This window comes from Ictalurus punctatus, chromosome 1 (genome assembly GCF_001660625.3).
Source record: "Ictalurus punctatus breed USDA103 chromosome 1, Coco_2.0, whole genome shotgun sequence".
NCBI lineage: Eukaryota > Metazoa > Chordata > Actinopteri > Siluriformes > Ictaluridae > Ictalurus > Ictalurus punctatus.
In genome coordinates, this window is record NC_030416.2 from 9808164 (window position 1) to 9829421 (window position 21258).

Genomic DNA, 21258 nt, shown 5'->3' on the forward strand with positions numbered 1-21258 from the left:
TCAGTGTTGTTGCATGAAAAAATATAATCAAATATTTACAAAAATGTGAGGGGTGTACTCACTTTTGTGAGATATTGTATCAAGACCTTTACCGCAAAGTCATGCTGAATGATGGTATAAAATACCACTGTCAACAGCTATTTGTCCCTTTGTTCTTCTCACCTCTTCGCTTCTTTGCTCAGAAAAGTGCTCCTTGAGGTGAATCAGCAAATCTCAGGTTCCCACTATATAGTACATAAGGTCGGCTCCAAAAGAATAACGAGTGACAATGCATTGTTTCTACTCGTGTGAGAAATGCCTGAACACTCTTGGCTGATCAAAGTTCTGGTTTCTATCTCATTCTGCAGTAACTAATCTTATCTGTTACCCCTAAACTATATTATTTAAAGAAAGTGGGTCATCTGCATTGGGTGCAAGGCACACCTAAACTGGAAATGAGCTGACAAGGTTAACTGTGTGCGTTAAAGCAGAGTAAGCAAATTATGATCATCTCTGGCCTGCAGAACCACAGTGGTAGTTGCCCCCAAAAACCAATATTGTGCTGAGATTATTAGCTGCTTGCTTGACTTGAGCTGAGTAGTAAGATAATTGGGTTATAAAAAGCTAAATATATTGTAAGTTATCTTCTTGACACTGTCATGTCTATAAATCCTCACAATTTATTCGATTGAATATAGCTTACATCGACTGAAAATCAGTTAGTTTAATTTCACTCATAAGCTGCTCAGAGTGTTTTTAGAGAGCTTTCGTTTTTCTCTAAAACCGTAACGTGGCTTCCGCTGCTCCAGATGGCAGTTGTATTAAACAATATGGTGTGTGATGCAAGCACAAAGCCCCACGTGCCCATACTACTGTATGTTCAGGCAACTTTGCTGGCCTTCCATGGACTAAACTAACAACCATAGCTGAACAAGTGTATAATTCAATGCTATAAATGATCACCATGGATTAGCATGTACAGTGGTATATGTAATAACTCTCTTCTTCATTGTTTTCTGTTTCTGTTTCTCTCTCTTCCTTTCTCTGCCTACTGTCTTGGGTTTGTGGTAGCATGCTTTGCAACTGCAGGAAGTTCAGATCTGCATTTTGCTCATCGAGATGGAGAAAACAACCGAGGTAATTCTCCTTAATAATTACACAACGATTTAACATGCTCACTTTTATTCTCTCTTATTGATTTTCACGCTCACTTTTTACTATTGAGAAACATTGTATAGAGGATAATTCTGTGATTAATATTTTTGAGAGTATTTTATGGCAGGCTGTGCTTGTGATTTGTCACTTTGGTTAACAGAGCATGCAGTTTGTAAATGTACTCATGTCATGTTTTGTGTAAAGATAGTTAACTGGTAACAAAAAAGTGAGGTGTCTGTTCATGTTAGGTAGCTATTTAAGTTAGTTAACTATTTAGCTAAAGTGTCGGTGAGTTAGCAAACATAAATTGTTCTGACTAGTTTGGTCTTCGGGTGTATATGACCGCTTGTTACGAATTTTTGCGTGAAATATCGTGGTTTGGAAAAGTGTGAGTGCACAAGGGTCACAAGTGGTCAAGGGTCAGAATACTTATCAGATTCCAGTTAACCAGCAGATATTTAAGGTGTCATCTTTCTTAGGAAGGAAGAATTTCAGAATAAAGCAGGGAAAGCCAAAGCAAAATAATAATAATAATAAAATAATAATAACCAAATAACCTAAAAGAGATAATAGTAGAATGAATGACTTTTAGCCAAGGGTATGATTGACTTTGAGTTTGAGAAAGGAGCTACACTGTACATTCATGTGAAAAAGTAAGTAAGCATATTTGGACAAGCAAACATTTGATCCTCTTTGAAACAGTGCCTATTAATGAAATTGAAATACATGAACAAATCCACAAGGAAAATTAGCATTTCGAATCATTTATTCAACAGAAATGTCAATAGATGTGATATTCTTCTGCTGGTAAAGTAAGTACACCCTTGGCCTCAGATGCTAGTATTGGCCCCTTTAGCAGAAGTAACTTCTTGTAGGCGTTTTGCAGAATTGTCCACCAGGCCTGCTGGAATTTTTTGAGCACTCTTCCATGCAATTTTCTTTCAGTTGTAAGATGTTTGAGGGTTTTCTTGCATGTTCTGCTAGTTTCACATCCCCCGAAACATTTAAATGGGATTCAAATCCGGGCTTTGACTAGACCATTCATTTCATAACCCTCTGTTTCTTCTTTTTGAGTCATTGCTTGGTGGATTTGTTAGTGTGCTTAGGATCATTATCCTGCTGAAAGGTCCACTTTCAACTTCAACTCTCAGGCAGATGGCCGCACATCTTCAAGCACTCATTGATATGTTGCAGAATTCATAGTTGAATTAATTAATGTAAGCTATCCAGTCCCTGAGGCAGTGAAGCAACCCCAAACCATAAGATTTCCACCACCGTGCTTCACACTTGGTATGAGGTGCTTCTCCTGACAACCTGTCTTTGGTCTGCACCACACATGTGGCCAAACATCTGTGGCCAAACATCTCTATCTTTGATTCGTCTGTCCAGAGCACATTATTCTAAAAGGTCTGGTCTTTGCCTATATGCTTATCGGCAAACTATAGTCTTGCAAAGGCTTTTTTCTGGCACATGCAGGTCACATTTGTGCAATCTCTTTCTGATTATAGAAGCATGCACTTTGACACCAACAGTTGCAAGACTAACTTACAGATCCTGTGATTAAATTTTGGGGTTCTTGGAGACTTCTTTTTGCATCAGACGGTATGATCTTGGGCTGAATTTGCTGGGACGGCTAGTCCCGGATAAATTGGCAGTTGTTTGAAATCTGTGCCACTTGTAGATTATGTTCCTTACAGTGGAATGATGTATTTCAAATACTTTGGAGATCTTTTTAAATGCCTTGCCAGACTCATAGGCATCCACAACCTTTTTTCTGAAGGCCTTACAGAACTCCTTAGATCTTGGCATGATGACACCACACACCTCAATAGCAAAGGGAACACCAGACACTAGATATGAGAGAGGTTTAAATAAGACAAGTTCCACCTACTGTCACTAAGCAGGTTCTAATCACTGGCACCTAATCTTGAACACCTGATTCTAATTTTATGGGTTTGAAGGTGTGATTCATATAGGGGTGTACTTACTTTTCCCATGAGACTGATAAATTTAAATTTAAATTGTGAAAATTACTACAAAATGTCAGTTTTATGTGTCATTTGATAGAGTGTATCAACTTTATTAATAGGCACAGTTTCAAAGAGGATTAAATATTTGCTTATCCAAATGTGTCAAAAAAGCCGATCATTTCCATAGAGTATACTTATTTTTTTCACATGAATGTAAATAAAACATTATTAATTCTTATTATTAATATTCGCAACAACTATTTTAATTCTTTTTATATATATTTCCTTGGTCTGTTATGTTTTGGCTTAGATATGATGTTAAGTAGAGGTGGGGGGGGGCACTGTGGCTTAGTGGTTAAGCCCCCTTTGCCTCGCACCTCCAAAGTTGGGAGTTCAATTCCCTGTTTGTGCAGAAATATGTAATTAAATGTGCCAACGAGCCTTCATGTGGACATGATGGTCTCCATAAATCAAAACAACATCTAATACTTGAATTTACAGCACAATTTTATATTTACTTAATTCATTCATACATTCATTCATTCATTCATTCATTCAGTACTGTATACTGGTCAGGGTTAGGTTAGCACTGGACCCGGAGCTTATCCCGGGATCATTGGGCGCAAGCCAGGGATACACACTGGATGGGGCACCGGTACATTGCAGGGCACCATGCACACACATTTGCACACTCATTCACTCCTAGGGGCAATCCGTCCACCAGCATGTTGTAGAGTTATGAGTGGAAACCTGAGTATCCAGAGATGTCCATTTGTCTAGGTTTGGGTGTGCTCTAATGTTGTTACCTTTTGTGCTGATCAAGTGATTTGTTGCAGTTACACTGAGCTACGAGTTTAGTAGAGACTCCTACCTTCTAGTCATATTTACTTTTCAATTATACCTTCCATATCAGTGTACTTTGTAGGGCTACAATTACTGACTGTAGGTCATATGTCCATATGCATAGTTTTTCCAACTGCCCTCTACCCCATCCCTGAATGGAAAGGGATCTCCATGGGGCCACCACTGACCTGGAGGTGGTGAACTATTCTCAACACAGCAGTGACACTGACAGGATAGTGTGTGTGTGGCACTGGTACAAGTGTATCAAGCAGAGCAGCTTTTTAAACAGTCCTTACTAGGGATTTTACCAGATAACAAGTATTACAATTTCCCTTGACTGGAATTAAGGGGCCCGAACCTGTCCCAGCACGTTTATGCCCCTATGCACAAAGTATTCTTCATGTAGACATGGTTTGCCAAAGCTGCTGAGGAAGAATTTTATTGGTGTACACGGAGCCCTGCCCTCAACCCTACTGAGTACCTTTGGGATGAACTGGCACACTGACGACACCCCAAGCCTCTGCACCTGACATCAGTACCTGACCTCACAAATGTTCTTGTGGCTGAATGGGCAAATCCCTACAGATACAAAAGGGGACTAAATCTGGAATGGGATGTTCAACAAGCACATATGGGTGTGACGGTCAGGTGTCCACAAACTATAATGTATATGAATATACATTATATTTACTAATTTTTTTTTTTTGAGGTTTTTTCTTTCTTTTTTTTTTTCCAAATATGGATTACAGAGTATGGCTAATAATAATAATAATAATAATAATAATAATAATAATAATAATAACAATAATAATAATAATAATAACATTTCAGGTTCCTTCTGAAGCATGCCCACCTCGGGTATAAATCCAGATATGAATATTTCGAGCACAAAACAGACACAGATACAGCTACTGTATCTTTTGTAGTGATTGACTGCTTTGTGACTAGTGTGTGTAATGCTTCTTATCACTAGCACTTAGTTAGACAGTCTTAAATCTTATTCCAAATGTTGTCTTTATTACCTTATTACAGCAATTGTGGTCACCAACCCTGTTCCTGGAGAGCTACCTTCCTCAATACTTTAGCTCCAACCATAATTGTGCCCACCTGACCATCTAATCACTGCCTTAAGAAGTTCTTGGTCAACTAAAACAGGTGTGTTAGAATTTGGTTGGAGATGAAACCTGCAGGAAGGTAGAACTCAAGGATGAGGGTTGGTGACTACTGCCTTAGTACAGTACATCAATCTAGCCTCTGGAGGTCTAAGCTATAGTCCTGTTAGTTTCAGAATGCCAAAAGCCTGTGCATGATTCCCATAACCAAGTTGAGCAGTGATTATAGAAACCTCCCCAACGCTCTTGCAATGAAATTCATTAATATACAGACAGGTTACAAATTAAAAAGAAAAACAACAACAACAACAACAATGCCTCTGTTATGGTATAGGGGAATTACTTTATTTTGTTCTTCAGACTGATCATCTGTTTCGTATGATGAACCTTTCTATCCTGATGCGAGTGGGCTTTTCCAGGATGACGTCCACATGGCACGAGGGCTCAGCGAATGCTTTGATAAGAATATCTTTAGGAAGAACGGTTTTAATTGCTCTAGTACAGTTCCAGAGAATCTTTTAGAATCTGTGCCAAGGTGACCTAACACCTTACTAAGGCACTTTGTGTTGTTTTTATTTGTCTTGTGCATTTTGACTGCACTAAAGGTGTCTACATGCTTGGGATTTCTGTTCATGAGTATCACAAGATGTGACCACAGTTATGACTCATTAAGAAAACAAGACAAGCATACTGTCATCATATGTGGTTTACAAAAAAGGAAACGGGGCAGTGTATGAATACACAATCAATTTCATGCCAACTGAAAATTATAAGACATCACCAAAATTTTTTACACCATCCTGGGAATCTGAGTGCTCACAAAAATGCATGTGCATGCTTGTAGTTCCTTTTCCTTTCATATATGAAAATGACTCAGCAAGAGAGAGATAGAGTTAGGCAGAGAGAAACTGGCAGAGAGAGAGAGAGAGAGACCGAGAGAAGGAAGGGAAGGTGTAACAATGAGAGGGGGTGGGTGAGGGTGAAAAGGAAAAACCTGTCAGGCGAGTTTACGTTGCAGATGAATAATACTAAAATAAAAAAAAGAATGAGTGCAAGACAGGGGGAGAGGAAGTATACTGAACACCTGCTGTGATTTCCTTTCAAGGTATGTCTGTTTTCAACGTATCTTGAGGTCTAACTAAAGTGCTTGGTTGATGGGTTGTTGTGTCATTCATGTGTCCAGTGTCCAGTGTATGTGTTTGTGTGTGTGTGTGTGTGTGTGTGTGTGTTTGTGTGTGTGTGTGCATGTGTGTTTCCATGCTCCATGAGAGCAAGTGAATCTGTAATCCAACGCTCACCTTTTCTCTCACTACACTACCTGGGTAAAGTCATACAGGTAATCTCACCGCTCTTTCTCTTCGCTCTGATCACCTACCAATCAATCACACATCTACGCCATTCCAAATCATCATTTGCTTTTTTCACAGCTAACTTTATTTTTCAGTCAATCGTGTTCATGTCATCTTTACCTGCTGGGGTGTTGGCTCCTTTGAATGCCTGCACCAAAACACACCTCATTTTATATTCTTGCCTCCCTTCCTGTCTGCTCCTACTGTATTTCTGCTTCAACGATACGAAACTCTGGACCTGTATTTTCTTAGCCGAGCATATAGGTATTTCCTTTGTGACCACATTATAGTATTACTGAAAGGATCAAATTAGGAGCATTAGAAGTATGATGTACATTGTGTTCAAGTGAGTTCTTTATCATGCGTGGTTTATCAGCCTCACTCAACGGATGGATTCCGCCAGTATGTATGTAAATTAGAGTCTGTGTCTGTAAGGCTGTCTGATTTTTGTCTCGTTCAGAGGTTTTAACTGCTTTGAATGATTACAGGTGCGTGACCAGCCTGTGCAGCTGTTTACTTGATTTCTACAACAAATCTGTAGTGTATTTTATAATCTGCTACAGTAAACTGTCCGGATTGTGGTCTGGTGTGTTTGACCTGTTATCTGCCTGCCGATCTGGTTTGGTTTAAGCTCAAGAGAGTGACGAAGAGCTAAAAGCATGTTGGTAGTGTAAACATAAACTGATACTGTCATTCAGAGAACTTCAGGGCATCATGTATATATACGTATTTGGAGTAGGTCTGTGAGGTGAAGCGCTGAGGATTGTTATGACACTTCCATGAATTATACAATTTGCTCCCTGTCGTTCATAAAATTTTGGCTTTCTCTGTATCTTCACCTTCATTTCTCACTACAGACTCTAGATTACATTTGCTTTAAAACTGCCATGCTTTACGATATCTCATAATTGGATTTCTCATAATTACATTTATCCTTATTACCTTATAGTTTGTGCTATAAGAAAATATTGTAATAATTATATCTATCTATTTTGTAGGACTTTGGATGGTAGGACAATCTGAAAAAAGTCAGTTGCAGAAAGAGGCAAAGAGCCACAAGAACAGCTAATGAAACCTGGAGAACACAACACGACATTCCGTGGAAGAAAAAGGAGCAAAGAAACATACTCAGGCTGAAGATTTTCCTGGACAGCTAACTTCCAACATATGGAGATATAAATAAGGGAGTACTAAGGAAGCTGGCTTTTTTTAATGGTCTGTATTTGCTGTTTACGGTTTGTACTTTGCTGGACATTTTATCACTTTTACCTGAACATTACGCCAGTGCTAAAAAGCCACACCTGCACCCTGACAAACAAATCTTTGTTTTGTTTATGGATTACTTAAAAAGAATGCCACGTCGACACTTGGAAACCCTTGATCACACTGTGCGGATTGAATTACATAGCTGACGAGCTACCCACATTCGGTATGGACATTTACAAAACTATTTATGTGATAAAAATATGGAACTTGAGCATGAAACCAAGTACTAAAAAGAACTTCAAATATTTCCTCACAATCACACTGTAATGCATGTGCTGTTACTCACTGTAGAAAATGGATATCTCTGTTGGATCTACTCATGTGCCTGAATACTCTGCCTATCAATCAGAATCTGCCCCGAGAGATGGAATTCGAGAATCTTCAAAATGTTCTGAAGAGCAAAACCAAAGTCAGTCACACGCAGTCCCAGCACAGTCTGCTGTTAAGTTCAAAATCCGCTCTGCTAAGGAGAGACAGCAGTCGCTCACCAAAGCTAGTAGTTTTACGTCTACATGTGAGACACAAAAAGCAAACAGAAGCGTCAAAGAGTGTAGAGAAGAGATGCCCAGAGACCACACTCTTTCACCTCCATCTCCAGATACTGATATGACTGACAAAAGAAGACCAAAACTTCTGAATCAGCTCAGCTTCACAAAAAAAGCAGAAATGTCCATCAGCTCTGAAACGAGCAGTACCTCTCAAAAGAAGCCAGATTGTGTTGAGAGTCCCAGCACTAATGTGACGGGAAGAACAGAGTGGAGACAAGCATATGTGGCAAACAGAAGTAAGAGCTTAGACTGGAGAGGATCAACAAATGAAGGAGGACAGAAGAATCAGATGGAAGTTATCAGAAATACTAAGGACCTTGAGGGGAGATCCATACAACGCTCTGAGAGTTTAGTGGCAAATGAAGCAGCCAATAGACCAAACTCTAATGAAATGGCCCGCCCATTAAAGAGAGTATCATTACAAATGCAACCATTCAAAGGAACTGGTCAAAGAAAGCAGGACAGCAATGGACTTATTGCCTCAGCAGTATCTGGAACTTCACCTGTAAGAACGGTGGCTCTTGCCCAGTCGTTCCCATCCAGACTAAAAGCAAGTCAAAGCCAGGACAGCACAGAGGGAAGAAAAGGTCCCTGGCATACTGGACATAGTGGTACCAAGCCAGATCAGGCAGAGCACCATCTCAGATCTCCAGTCACTGCATCAAAGGTCAATGAGATCACTGGGAACCACAGTGTAATGGGCAGAGATGGTCATAATGTATTAGAGGATAATAGTGAAGCAAGTTCAAGAGTTATCACCTCTGCCACTTTTTCCAGTGTCCATGACACTGATTCAAATTTAAATCGCAATAATCCCACTAACAGGTCATTGGATGAACCCCCATCCGTTTCTTCTTTCAGTAAAATGAAGAGAGTTTCATATAAACCAGAAAAGTGTGGTACCTTTCCAAAAACATCCTTCAAAAAGGAACAAATGAACTTTACTACCTTGCCAGACACTTCATTTGTTTTACCCAGTGGAAAAGATAACTTGGTTACAATGTCAACACGGTCTAAAGAGAAACCCCTTAGCCAAGATTCGATATCTTTGGTCTCTAACAATAGTATGTGCAATGAGAGAAGACTGACTGGGCACTCTACAGGACTAGGAACTCATTCTTTAGACAGATCAAGAACCAGACATTTTACAGCTCCAATTTCATATTCAGCCTATGGGCTGAGCAATAGCAATAATATCCAAAAAAGCACTGTGAAAGAAATAGAGAGTCAAGTAGAAACAATGACTAGTAATTCAAAACAGACAAAAGGAATGGAGACAATTCCAGGAAAACAACCACATAGCTCACAGGAAGGAGTAATTCTGCAGACCAAACCTCAATCATCCCAAACTATGACAGCAGACAGTGAAAAACATCATCAAGAACATGGGGTTGGTTTGGAGTGCGGCTCCTCTGGAAATCCAAGCAAGAAGAGTGAGGACTTGTTAGAGAATGTCCAAGAACCATCCTTGGTTTCAGTGCGAAACACAATTCACAAATTTGAGGCGCTTGCTCTGCAAAGCCAGAGTTCATCACGGATTCAGCATCCCAGAAGGGCTTTTTCAGTTACAGAAAAGCCAACAGTGGTGGCCAGTGTGACTAAGACATATTCACAAAGGTCATTAGGTATAAGGTTGGATAACTGGAATAGAGAATGCTTGAGAGAGAATCTTTTCAGTACGAGCGAAGTCAGCAATGAGCCACTGAATATGCATGATCTAAGTGGGCCTGTCCAGATCACAACACAAGATAAAGAAGGGTCAGCAGTGAAAACCCAAAGTAGAGGAACTAAAAGTCAGGAGCCTGGAGTTGTGCAGACTTTGAAACTACCAGATGAATCTCCATCTGACCAGAAGAATGAGGCTAAGTTTACTATGATGAATAAAGACACGGATGAGCCAGATTTCTCCAAAGGCAGTAATCCTAAATCTTTTCAAAAGCTTAAAAACATTCATTTAACTGAAGAAAAAGTTAGGAATTATGTCAGTTCTGCAATGTCCCACAACTTCCAGAAGCCGAATGGGATCACTAATGTATCCCACTCTGATCTTAAGGACTTCTCTCCAAAATCAGAGAGCAAATCTTCATCTACCAAAGACAAAGCATTTCTAATGTCAGAAAGCACCCCTGTGTTACCACATTCAGATTCATCTACCGCAGTAAAGTCAACACTGTTAACAGGCAACAGTGCTTATTCTAAATCACCATCCAATCTCCCGAGTGACTCAGTAGTAATCCCTCCTATCCAAGTCTTCTCTTCAGCATCAGGTGATCTCAGCAACACAATAAAAGATGAAAAAGTAGCTGCAAAAGTTATTAGGTGGATTATGCATAAAGGGGTTGATGATGAGAATGGCGAAGACGATGACGACGACGATGAAGACGACGAGGGAACAGAGAGAGGATATGACTCTGACTCAGGGGAATCATCAGTAACCATCACAAGCAACATGAGCAATAGAAGTTTTTCTATGAGGTATGATGTTACAATTTGAGGACAATAACCAAGATAGTGTTTTTGCTTGCATCAGAGCTTTACAGTTTTCATATAGAGTCTTTGTGTTGCGAAAATGCTTGATAAAAACCTATTTATAGAAACTTATCACTAATCTAATCTAATTGAGATGTAAAATGTCAATAACTAAACCTGTGGTAAACAGCAATGGCAATGTATCTGCCAAATAATTATTATAATTGTGGTTTCTGTAAGATATCTGCCAACACTAAATGTCAAGTGCTATGATAGTATGCTAGCCAATGCATCTTGCCTTCCTATACAGGATAAATGTGGCCATTAGCTTAAACTAAACAACTTTTCAGCTTACCATTTATTAATAACTTACACTCTGTCGAAAATTTCTGCAGTAAATAATCCATTCTGTTTTTGTTTTTTTGTTTTTTGTGTGAAAATCACATACGATCCTCTTCTTGCTTTTTCCATTCCTCATGGTTAATTTCTTCTACTTTTCTTCTCCACCTCTCTTTAACAGCCTTGTTGAGCTGCGCAGTCTCGGTGGGCTGGAGGACGAGAACTGGATGTCCAAGCGTACATTGTCCATGAGCTCAGACGTTTCTGCCCTGTCCTCTGTGACACTGTTAGACATGGATGAGCTGGAGTGCTTATTGAATGATGTCAGGGGTTTGGATGATGATGATGCCTTAGAGGTACTACAAATCTTTTTAAGCTCCAAAAGATATTATATGTGGCAGGTGGGGGTGGGGTTTAGCGGGTGTCTGTAGTAGGAGTATAAGGGAATGGCCAATTACCATCATACTCATGCTGTAGACTCCCACTAAACCCCACCCCCACAATATATAACTGGGTGACAAGTTAAATAACAGCATAAAGTGAAAACATAAAATAGTAATTTGTTGGCTCACCATGAGTTGTCAGAACAGCTTGAATGTGCCTTGGCATGGATTCTACAAGTCCCTGGAACTGTAATAGAAGAATGAACACCATTTCTTCCAAAAGATATTCCATCGGTTGGGGTTTGAATGATGGTGGTAGTTAAGCTGTCAAATATATCGCTCTGAAATCTCCCACAGTTCTTTAATTGGGTTGAGATCTAGTCATCATGAAAGCCATATCATATGATTTACATTATTTTCATATTCATCAAACATATATATGTATAGGGACATGGATAGGGACATGGATAGGGACATGGATATCCTGGAAAAGACCACTATAGAGACTAATGTTTCATTATAGGATGAAAGTAATCAGTCAAAGCATAACAGAGAAGCTGGATTTTCCTTTAATTTGTCACCCAACTGTATTTGCTATGCATAAGTTTGCTAATAATAGGTTCTATAGGATGAATCTTTGGTATACTCATATACTTCGATATACATACACTCACCGAACACTTTATTGGGAACACGATACTAATACTGGGGAGTGCCTTACTTTGTTCTCAAAACAGCCAACAACCCATTAGAAGATGGGTAAATTGTGGCCATGAAGGGATGCATATGGTCAGCAGCAATACTCAAATAGGCTGTGGCATCGAAGTGATGACTGATTGGTACTAATTGATACGAACACAAGGTATGCCAAGAAAACAGTCCCGCCACCATTACACCACCTCCTCTGTTGACACAAGGCAGGTTGGGTCCATCGATTCATGTTGTTGGTGCCAAATTGTGACCCTATCACCTGTGTGTGCCTCAGCGGAAATCAAGATTCATCAGACCAGGCTACGTTTTTCCAATCTTCAGCTGTCCAGTTTTGGTGAGCCTGTGTCCACTGCAGCCTCAGCTTTCTGTTCTTGGCTGACAGAAGTGGAACCCGACATGGTCGTCTGCCGTTGTAGCCCGTGCGCCTCGAGGTTCGACGTGTTGTGCATTCTGAGATGCTTTTCTGCTCACCACAATTGTACAGAGTGGTTATACAAGTTACTGTACTGTATCTGTTACTTGAACCTGTCTGGCCATTTTCTGTTCACCTCTCTCATCGACAAGGCGTTTCGTCCAAAGAACTGCTGCTCATTGGATGTTTTTTTTCTTTATCGCACCATTCTGAGTAAACTCTAGAGACTGTTGTGTGTGAAAGTCTCAGGAGATCAGCATTTATTGAAATACTTAAACCAGCCCGTCTGGCACCAACAACCATACAACGGTCAAAATCACTGAGATCACATTTGTTCCCCATTCTGATAGTTGCTGTGAACATTACCCGGAGCTACTGGCCTGTATCTGTGTGATTTTATGCATTGCACTGCTGCTACATGATTGGCTGATTAGATAATTGCATGGATGAATAGGTGTAGATGTGTATGTGAGTGTATATTCTTTATTTATTGCAGGACTATGAGGATATGCATGTGGTTGTCCTACATAAGGAGGCAGGAATTGGACTTGGCTTCACTGTGGCTGGAGGAGTGGATCAAAATAAACCTATGACTGTGAGTGTTTATTACATGTGAGAAACATCTTAACCTGAGACACACGTCAGAAAATAACAAGATGATTTTTGTACTTTGATAAAAGTTCATTTGATCCTGAAAATAATTGAGGTATAGAATTTGAGCTATTTTCACACCCCTGCCAGAAGTCTCATAATTAAACATAGGAAATGTGTTTATTTTTTGCACTGTGACTGTAAACAAGCACTCTCTCGCCTTTGTCAGGTTCACAAGGTGCTACGCAGTGGTATAGCAGCCCAGGAGGGCTCCATCCGTGTAGGTGACCAGGTGTTGTCTATTAATGGCACTGCTCTACATAACTCCACCCACAAGGAGGCGCTGAACACTATGAGAAAAGCAAGGGGGCGCCCCATGGCAGTGGTTGTCATCAGACGAGGTGATGTCACTGAAACATGCTATAGCACCAAAGACAGTCCACAGAAAGCAGCTGCGAACCCAGGTGTGTTGCAATACATACAGTATATATTTAAATAATAATAGGATTGTTCTCCTGCACTTTGAGACAAGGAAGCTTCTGATAAGCCAGTGTGAAAGTATGAAAACAGTTCACATCAGATAATATTACTTAACAATTCTTACTTTTGGGACATGCGTGATTAACAGTTTTGGATAGATTACTGCAAAAATGCAATCCAGTTCTGATTATATACATATAATACAGGATCAAAGATCAGTGTTATATAGTGCTGTGAAAAAGTATTTATCCGATATCTTCTGTTTTGGGGTATATGTCATACTAAATGGTTTCAGAAATGAAAACAAAATCTACGTGAGTAATCTGAGTAAACACAAAATACAGTTTTTAAATGATAATATTATTTACTGAAATAAAAAGGTTATCCAATACCAACTGGGCCTGTGTGAAAATGTATTTGCTCCCATAGTTACTAATTCACCAAATCTATGAAACTGCATTCATAATGGGGTTCAGCTGGACTAGACACAACCAGACCTGATTACTGCAAACCCTGTTCGATCAAATCAACACTTAAATAGAACTTTTTCAGCAGTTGGTTAAAAGCTCTTACCCACTAACACATTATGTCAAAGTTGAAAGAAATTCTAGAAATGATGGGAAGCCATGGGATGATGGGATGAAGCTCTCATGCCACATGCCAACGAACCACAGTGAGAACCATTATCTCCAAATAGAAAAACTCAGCACAGTACTGAATTTTCCCAGAAGTGGCCGACCTTCCAAAATTCCTCCAAGAGCACAGAAACGACTCATCCAGCAAGTCACAAAAGAGCCAAGGAGAACATCAAAGGACCTACAGGCTTCTCTTGCAGCAATAAAACCACTGAGCCAGTGGTTTTTGAAAACCACTGCTAACCCAGAAGAACATTAATTCTTGTCTGAATTTTGCCAAAACACACCTTGATGTTCCTGAAACCTTTTGGGAGAATGTTCTGTGAATTGTTGAGTCAAAAGTGGAACTGTTTGGAAGACAGGGGTCCCGTTACATTTGGCGCAAACCAAACACTGAATCCCACAAAAAGAACATCATATCTACAGTCAAGCATGGTGGTGGAAGTGTGATGGTGTGGGGATGCTTTGCTGCTTCAGGGCCTGGGCGACTTGCAATAATTGATGGAAACATGAATTCTGCTCTCTACCAGAAAATCCTAAAGGAGAATGTTCAGTCTTCAGTCTGTAAATTGAAACTCAAACGCAACTGCATTATGCAGCAAGACAATGATCCAATGCATAGGAATAAATCCTAGTCCTAGAAGTAAGTGAAAGACTGATCTCCAGTTATCTGAAGCATTTGGTTGCAGTTATTGCTGCTAAAGGTGGCACGACCAGATGTTAAATGTAAGCGGGCAATTAGTTTTTCACATTGATGAGAGGTGTTGGATAGCTTTTTTTTTTTATTCGATTAAAAAAAATTTGTTTTGTGTGTTTACTTAGGTTGCCTTTATTTTATGTTGTATTTCGTTGTAGTATCTGAAACAATTTAGTATGAGATATATACAAAAACAGAAAAAATACTTTTTCACAGAACTGTACTTTAAACTTGTAATTTCTGGTTTATTTAGTTTCATTATACTTCTGTATGAAGAAAACCACATGTAATTTGTGTCTTCAAATGTGACTATTATTATTACCATTATTATTTTACTATTAGTATACAATTATTATTATTTGTGTGTGTGTGTGTGTGTGTGTGTGTGTGTGTGTGTGTGTGTGTGTGTGTGTATAGGAGGATAAAAATATATGATAGTTTTGACCTTGTGGGGATATTTAGCTGTCTTTTTTGGTGTACGCATGAAGGGAAAGTCAATGGAAGGTCCTCACAAGGATAAGACAAACATGTGTTTCTTCAACAGGTAGCAGAGTGCGAGTGACTTTAAATAAGTCCAGCTCTGACCTGGGCTTCAGTCTGGAGGGAGGAGTGGGCTCCATCTTAGGAGACAAACCCCTCACTGTTCAGAGGCTCTTTCAGGGTAAGAACCCACTTTTATCACTTTTATGACATAAAAGTCCAGATCAGTCGCCCTTATCCAGAGCGACTTACATTTATCTCATTTATACATCTGAGCAGTTGAGGATTAAGGGCCTCGCTCAAGAGCCCAAAAGTGGCATCTTGGCAGTACTGGGCTTTGAACTCACAACCTTCCGATCAGTACACAAAGCACTGAATATAAAGCAATTCATAAGTTCATAGTATAATCAGATTAAGATAACAGTCATAAAGTAGTCATAGACCAAAAATAACTGAAGACATATGTACCAGGAAGACTGAATAACATGAACATGTGTAAAGGTTTTTAATTATGCATGCCACTTTCCATATTTCATGGCTTATGTTTAGTGGCTGCATTTGTGTGATAACTGCAAAGACATTTCGTCTCGTATCCCACTCAAACAGTTTCATGAATTATTAAAAAAAAAATCTCTATCATTTAAACACACTGATTCTGAATTAATTTTAATAAATAACATGATATTCACCTGTAGATATATACACTGGCTTGTAATCACCAGGGAAAAGATGTTAAGATATGCAGTTCTAAAATATTTATAGTAATGTATTCACTAGTAAAGCATCTCATGGTGTTACTCAGGTGGACCAGTCGGAAAGGTTTTCCCGGGAGATGAACTCTTGGAGATTGAAGGTCAGCGTTTGGAGGGTTTGAGACGGCTCGAGGTCTGGCACCTGATCAAGAGGTTGCCCCCTGGCCCTGTGGAGGTCTTACTGCAACGTCCTCACCAGTTATACTGACAGCATCTCCTTTGTCACCACTTCAAATATAGACTTAAGTGCTGTATTCAGAGTTGAGTTAAGTGTGCAGAGTTATGAGTTAATAACAGAATTGCACACACTAGTATTCAGACCTCAGAATTACCTTCAGACTTAAGTGCTACTCGGACAGTGAGTGAGCATGGTTGCCAAAAACAAAGGCATGTCAAAGTTGTTCACGATTCTGACCTTAAATGTAAGTGAATTTTTGTTGCAAGATATCCAGTGAAGAGTTCTATTATAACCCACACCATAGCGTGCTGTCTGATGTAACCACTATATTTTTGACAGTAATGTTTGAGCTAATGTAAATACACACAAAACGATGCTGAACTGCAGGCAGTTTCAACAGTAAGCACCTGCATAGCAGAAGTGTGAATATGTATAATGTTCTGTGTAAATATTGACATAACTTTCGAGTTTCTGAAGTCGCTACACACAGCCCTACGAGAAGAAAATATATTAGCTCTATAACAAGTTTGTATTAAGCTTGTTATACAATTACCGATTGGTTTCTGACTAATCTTTCAGTCCTATGTGTATCGAATGCACTGTTCCTAAAAGGATTAAGTCATTTTGGAATATTAAAAATGTAATCATATTTCTATATACACATACAATGGCATGATGGCATGCGTCCAGAGGATTACAATATATATAGCATACAGTACATCATGTTTAAAATAACTACAGTGGGTATAAAAAGTCGACACACCCCTGTTAAAATGGCAGGTTTGTGTGATGTAAAACGAGAAACATTCTCAGAACCTATTCTACCTAAAATTTAGAACCTATTCTAAATTTTAACCTAAAACAATATGAATCATTTTAGGGGGAAAACAATAAAAAATAAAAAAAACTTCCAATGCCCAGCTTGCATAAGTGTGTACACCCTTTTATAATTGGGAAAGTGGCAGTGTTCTGAATGAACCAATCCTATTCAAACTCATGTTAAATACTAATTAGTATACACCTGCCATCAGTTAAAGTGACTGATTAATCCCAAATAAAGTATAGCTGTTCCTGTAAGATTTTCCTGACATCTTCTTGGTGACTTCCAACTGGGAAAGCCATGGGCCACAAAGAGATCAAAGCAGGTACTGGATCTCATTGTTGGAAAATATCAATCAGGAGAGGGTTAGAAAACAATTTCCAAGGCATTAGATACACTATGGAACACTGTAAAGACAATAATCAGCAAGTGGAGAAAACATGACATGACAGTGACACTATTAAGAACAGGCTGTCCCTCTAAAATTGATGAGAAGATCAGGAGAAAACTGGTCATGGAGGCTGCCAAGAGACCTACAGAGACATTAAAAGAATTGCAGCAGTTTCTGGAAAGTACTGGTTGCTCCGTACATGTGACAACAATCTCCCGAATTCTTCATATCTCTGGACTTTTTTAACCAAAAAATAAATAAAAAATACATCAAATCTCCCCAAATCATGTGGAATAATGTGTTATGGTCTAATGAGACCAAAGTTTTACTTTTTGCCACAATACCAAAATATATGTTTGGCACAAAAAACAACAACAACAACAAAAATAGAACACCATCCCCACGGGGAAGCATGGTGGTGGCAGCATCATACTTTAGAGCTGTTTTTCTTCAGCTGAAACTGGGGCTTTAATCAGGGTGGAGGGAATAATGAATAGCTCCAAATACAAATTTAAGACTTCTGCTACAGCACTTAAGATGAAGAAGAATTTCACTTTTCGGCATGACAAGGAACCAAAGGAAATCTCCAGATCGACAAACGAATGGCTTCACTAAAACAAGTTCAAGTTTTTGGAATGGCCTGGCTAGAGTCCAGATCTAAATCTAATGTAAATCTGTGTGGTGACTTGAAGAGGTCTGTGCACAGGAGATACCCAGCCAATCTGACAGAATTAGAATGCTTTTACAAGGAAGGACTCAAGATGTTCCAAACTGATTGACTCTTACCCCAAAAGATTGAATGCTGTGATAAAATCTAAAGGTACTTCGACTAAGTATTAGTTTTTGGGTGTGCACACAGGTTATTGTACATTTTTTATTTTTTCCGCCTTATTGTTTTTCACTTTAATTAATAGGTTCAAATTTCACAAAAAGGTATAAAAGGTTCTGACATGATTTATTTTGGTTTCCTTTTTTTTTTTTCATCACAAAAATCTGACATTTTAACAGGGTTGTGTACACTTTTTATATCCACTGTAAGTCCTAGTTTACAGTGTGGCCTAGGTCTTATGTCTTATATTATGCTTATAAAATGCTTATATTTAACATTCTTATTAAATATTAAACTTAAATTGTCCTTTATATAATGACTATCATATCTATTATATGACAGGCTGTTTTGATCTCATAATGAGAATTAATAAATAACTATATTGCACTGCAATGTTCTTGGAAACATTTTACAGCAGACAATTGCTAATACAGATTACTACACAATCCCCTTTGATCAGAATTTTGGCTGTCATTTCCTCATATTTACATCAAGATCTACAACTAAACAGCTTAAAACATGGCACGTTTGGTAGCAGACCACCCAATTTTTAGGTGAGGAAAAGTATAGGAACAGATAGTCTTAATGTAAGTTAAAGTAAATAACACTTAATATTTGGTCACATATCCCTTGCTTGCAATAACTGCATCAAACCGGTGATCCACTGACATCACCAGACTGTTGCTTTTTTATTTTGTATTGCTTTTCCAGGCTTTTACAGAGGACTGTATGTCTCAGTGGATATCAGCAGTGCTGCATAAAATATACAATAGTTTAAAATTGTATTAAAATTAAAGATACTTTGATTCTAGTTCATCCCCAGATCTCTCTAAAGCTGCTGGTGCTTCCATACGTCCATTCCTCACTTCCATTAAGCCGCCTTAAAAGTTTCTACATTTTGTTCTGTTATAACCTGGAATTCAAAAGGACTTAATTGTTTTTTTGGGGGTTTTTTAACCTAACATTCAAAGGTGCAAAATATTTTTTATTGTGACACAAAGGTTACTTAAACAAAAAAGCAGACATTTGTTGATTTCATAAGTATTGACGACTATGGGGCATTACTTGGTAGAGCCTACTTTTACAATTGCAGTTGCAAGTCTTCTGGCATATGTCTCTCCCAGATTGGTGGGAGATCGTTATGAACAGCAATTTTGAAGTCTTGCTACAGATTCTTAGATGGATATGGATTGAGGTCTGGGGCAGTGTTGCCAACACTTATAAATAAGCAACTACAACTTCAAAAACAAGCCCAATATAATTCTAGCCTGTTATGGCCTCAGCAACATATTAAACTGAAACCACTTTTTTGAGTTTGAAAAGCAAGAACAATTTATTTAACAAAAAATCATCAAACTGTAACTGATCACCTGCGAACAAGCAACCATATTTTTTAAAACAAGCCCAAAAAATGAAACCCACGACCAGTGTTTTTTTTTTTTTTTTTTTTTTCAAGCAACGTCAAAAAAAAAAAAGTAGCCGAAAGTCACATATTATAAGCGGACTTGGCAACTCTGGTCTGGGGCATTCTAATTCAGGTTCTTTGTTTTGAACCACTTCAGGGTAGCTTTGGCAGTAAGGCAGGGCTTTGTACATACAAAGGTAAATGTAAGGAAATGCTTTGAGACTGACATTGAAGGCGGAATATCTTTATATAGACAGGTTACCAACATATGCTAATGGTCCCCTAAACCCTAAAAGTCAATTTGCTGAGATGGAATAAAGCATTTTTGTCAAAAATTGAACTTTACTGGGGAATAAAATACATGCGCTGTATTTGTGTCAACGTCATGTGTCAGTTTGGTGGACTACAAATTTTAAAATGACTATTTTATAGATGTATAAACCTGAGCCATATAGTTCAGTTGAAGTTGGTTCCCAATGACTCAAAAACATTACAGTAATAAATAATCATTTTATCCATAGTTTGTCAGACTCTAAACTGAGTCGTCCAGGTCTGCTAGACTACCTGTCTATGTCATGGCAAACTCACGACTCCATTTCCCAGAATGATTTCTGCCATACCTGCTCCAGCCTGTTTGCTTGATCACCTGACTACTGCCAGTATTTGTTTATGTATTTTGCCTTGCCCTCTGGATATTACAATCTTCATTAAAGCTCTTAATTGCAAATACATCCGTCCTAACCTCCATTACATGACACTACCACTGATAATTTTATAGAGGAATAAACATGCACTTGAGCCCTCGTTCAGTTTACTTGATGGATCTGATTATTTTGGCTCTCAAAAGCTATCAAATTCAGCAGTAAGATTATTAGGCCTATGTATATTTTTACTGGGAGCATAGTGTGACACTCTGAAATGATATGCATATTGTTATGGACCCCGAGTGAAATGGGGTTTATTAAAGGATGTGAAGGAGTGAGCGTGTGTGAGAAAGGTGAGTTGAAATCGAGTGGTCCAGGTCAGGATTCAAACTCTGTTCCACAGCATGCTAGTAGGATGCTCAGCTGATGCACCACAGGGGAGGGAGAGCGAAGCCAAATTTGAGTGGCCTGTACAGAGCCCTGACCTGAACCCCACCCAACACATTTGGTATGAACTGGAATTCCGACTGTGGCTTTTTTGCCCAACATCATTGCCCAACCTCACTAATACTCTTGTAGCTGAATGGCAAAAATCCCCATAGCCACACTCCAAAATTTAGTGGAAAGCCTTTCCAGAAGAGTGGAGGTTATAATAACAGTAAAAGAGGGATTAAATCTGGAATGGGATGTTCAACAAGCACATACAGGTCTGATGGTCAGGTGTCCACAAACCTTCGCCCATATAGTGTATCAGAAACCGACATCTGTTAGTTTAGTTTCTCTTATTTACAGTTTTAAAATCTCTTAAGTCTTCACAGCA

At 38.9% G+C, this 21258-nt stretch overlaps 1 protein-coding gene across 2 annotated transcripts; it reads left to right on the plus strand.

Moving 5' to 3' along the window:
* Positions 1 to 870: 870 nt before the first annotated feature.
* On the plus strand, positions 871 to 20165 carry si:dkey-92i15.4 (uncharacterized). 2 transcript variants are annotated; one of them, XM_017468873.3, is made up of 8 exons: positions 6037 to 6164; positions 7407 to 7837; positions 7966 to 10697; positions 11212 to 11386; positions 13033 to 13131; positions 13357 to 13591; positions 15484 to 15600; positions 16222 to 20165. In XM_017468873.3, the coding sequence occupies exons 3-8, from the start codon at positions 7969 to 7971 to the stop codon at positions 16377 to 16379; spliced, it is 3513 nt and encodes a 1170-aa protein (XP_017324362.1). In that variant the 5' UTR covers positions 6037 to 6164; positions 7407 to 7837; positions 7966 to 7968; the 3' UTR covers positions 16380 to 20165. The 2 variants fall into 2 exon arrangements, with proteins under 2 accessions (XP_017324339.1, XP_017324362.1); XM_017468850.3 differs by lacking the exon at positions 6037 to 6164 and adding an exon at positions 871 to 1116 and having other exon boundaries at positions 7407 to 10697.
* Positions 20166 to 21258: the final 1093 nt, after the last annotated feature.